Source organism: Alosa pseudoharengus, unplaced genomic scaffold, assembly GCF_046254945.1.
Source record: "Alosa pseudoharengus isolate Yale_2024_CS ecotype anadromous, Long Island Sound unplaced genomic scaffold, YU_APseudo_1.1 YU_APseudo_1.1_scf_4, whole genome shotgun sequence".
NCBI lineage: Eukaryota > Metazoa > Chordata > Actinopteri > Clupeiformes > Clupeidae > Alosa > Alosa pseudoharengus.
Window position 1 is genome coordinate 35,238,688 of NW_027468774.1, and position 2,500 is coordinate 35,241,187.

General features: G+C 46.3%; 1 protein-coding gene across 1 annotated transcript in view; it reads left to right on the forward strand.

Annotated features, from left to right (window-relative positions):
• slc6a6a (solute carrier family 6 member 6a) overlaps positions 1–2,500 on the forward strand; it is a 17,527-nt gene that overhangs the window by 9,768 nt on the left and 5,259 nt on the right. The window contains exons 7-10 of the mRNA XM_076266029.1: positions 159–293; positions 400–503; positions 737–861; positions 1,825–1,937. Of these exons, the coding sequence (XP_076122144.1) occupies positions 159–293; positions 400–503; positions 737–861; positions 1,825–1,937 (477 nt within the window). The remainder of the gene's footprint in view (positions 1–158; positions 294–399; positions 504–736; positions 862–1,824; positions 1,938–2,500) is intronic.

A 2,500-nucleotide genomic window follows, 5' to 3' on the forward strand; every position in this document is an offset into this window, starting at 1 on the left:
TAATAAATACTATGGATGACTCAATTAGATGATTTAATGAATTCTAAAAAGCTAATTAATGCTCTCTGTGCTTGTGTTCTCTCATTTACTCATTCTCTCACTCACACACTCTCTCTCTCTCATTTCCTTACTCTGTCCATCCCTCTGTGTTGGGTCAGGTGGTGTACATCACTGCTACGTTCCCCTTTGTCATGCTCCTGGTGCTTCTGATCCGAGGGGTCACACTGCCCGGTGCTTCAGAGGGCATCAAGTTCTACTTGTACCCTGACCTGGCCCGTTTGAAGGATCCAGAGGTCAGATCCCCAGCCAATTAGACCATTGTATTCACACAGAAATGAAGTCCAGATCTTGTGACCTGACAGACTTGACCTATCCATGTCTATTTTTCTGGATATTCAGGTCTGGATCGATGCAGGAACTCAGATTTTCTTTTCTTATGCCATTTGTCTGGGGGCAATGACATCACTGGGGAGCTACAATAAGTACAAATACAACTGCTACAGGTGAGGCATTTACCTTTGTCCACCTCTCTTCTCTCACTCTTTTTCCTCCTCTTTCACTCTGTCTTTCTTTCTTTCTTTCTTTCTATCTTTCTTTTTCTTATTCTCCCCGTTCTTTCTTTCTTTCTTTCTTTCTGTCTGTCCATATGTTTCTCTCTCTCTGTCCCCCCACCCCCCCACCCCCACCCCCCTTTCCCCATTGATGAAGCCCTGCATTGGTGTGTGTTGTGACTTAGGGACTGTCTGCTGCTGGGATGCCTCAACAGCGGAACAAGCTTTGTGTCTGGCTTTGCTATATTCTCCGTCCTGGGCTTCATGGCACAAGAGCAAGGGGTGGCCATCGCAGATGTGGCAGAGTCAGGTATGAGGGCGGAAGGGTGACTGCTGAAGGTCACAGATCAAATTAGAAACCAATGGGCTGACGGTGATATCAGTGATCATGTCAAAATACCAATCACTACAAAAGCTGAAAAAGCATGGACACACGGATACAAACTGACTGGTATAAGTGAGACAGGTGCACAGTGTCAGCAGGGAATGAGAAGAGGCTGGCTGCATTCTGGTGTATATTTGAAGAATGGTCTTTGGGAATAGGTGTGTGTGTGTGTGTGCGTGTGCGTGTGCATGTGTGTGTGTGCGTGCATATGTGTGTGTTGTGAGTGTTAGACATGGTGTGTATCATTCCCCACATGTTTATTCAGACTAGTGGTATCTCCCTTTAGAGCGCGTCCCTGTGTTGTGCTCAAGGATGTTGGTTTGCATGTTTTTGCGCTAGCCATCTTTCAAGCCACAGCTGCCCTCATGCGATCTGACCAGGACACAATGCTTGATTCACACCATCAACCTGCCAAATAGGGACCACTTTAATTGGTTGAAACCAGAGGCATACAGGCCTTCTCTTGATTCCGATTCTGCTCCTTTCTAGCTGGGAGTCTTTCCGCGCCACTGTTGTCACTGACCTCCTCCTGGCAGTCAGGCTCATGGGATCAGTGCCTTTGCCTAAGGAAAATCTAATTCTCACTCAGCTGACATGGGAGCATGCTATCCTGCTGGACAAATGTGTGTGTGTGTGTGTGTGTGTGTCTGTGTGTCTGTGTGTGTGTCTGTGTGTGTGTGTGTGTGTGTGTGTGTGTGTGTGTGTGTGTGTGTGTGTGTGTGTGTGTGTGTGTGTGCTGCGTTCAAGCACAATGTGCTCAGATACAATTTGAAATAATGGATGACTCAGCCAAGTGACCTTTCTTTTCTGTTGTCCTTCTTCTCCTCCTCCTCCCCCATCTCTCTTTTCTTGTCCCCCCTCCTCTCTGCCTTTCTTCCCCTTCTGCAGGTCCTGGGCTTGCTTTCATTGCCTACCCTAAAGCAGTATCAATGATGCCCATGCCGTCCTTCTGGGCCATCCTCTTCTTCATCATGCTGCTGCTGCTAGGATTGGACAGCCAGGTCAGCTGACACCATGATGTCATCACACCACAGCTACACTGAACTTATACGTGCACCACTGTCCTCCCTAGGAGAAGTAAGAGAGAGTGTTAGCTCTCAGCTCTCAGCTAACACTATGTTAGCTGTAGGGGTAAATGTAGACTATTTTAGTTCACAACTGAGATTGTGAGGGTGTAGCTTTACAGCAAGTTGTCATTGACTTAAAAATAGAGGTGATTATTTGGACACATATGACAGGAGATCCACTAACAAAAGATGACACCACTCCGTTACATTCCTGAAATGCACTGTGCATACTGAGAAAGGAAATTTCATTAGGCGCAAACTTCAATGAGAAGCATGTGTCAATGGATTGGAATGTTCTTTATTTAAGTGTAAGCATTTTCATTGACTGTCTTTGAAAGGGTCCCTCAGAGCCTCCATTAATAGTGCAGGTCAACTTAACAAGCTTGCCAGCATGCATTTCAACAGAGCAGCATCTAGCTACAGTGCTAGGCTACGATAACAAAGAAGGGCATTAAGCTCTGAGGAGTAACTTAGCTACTGCGGGTGTAAGCCACATT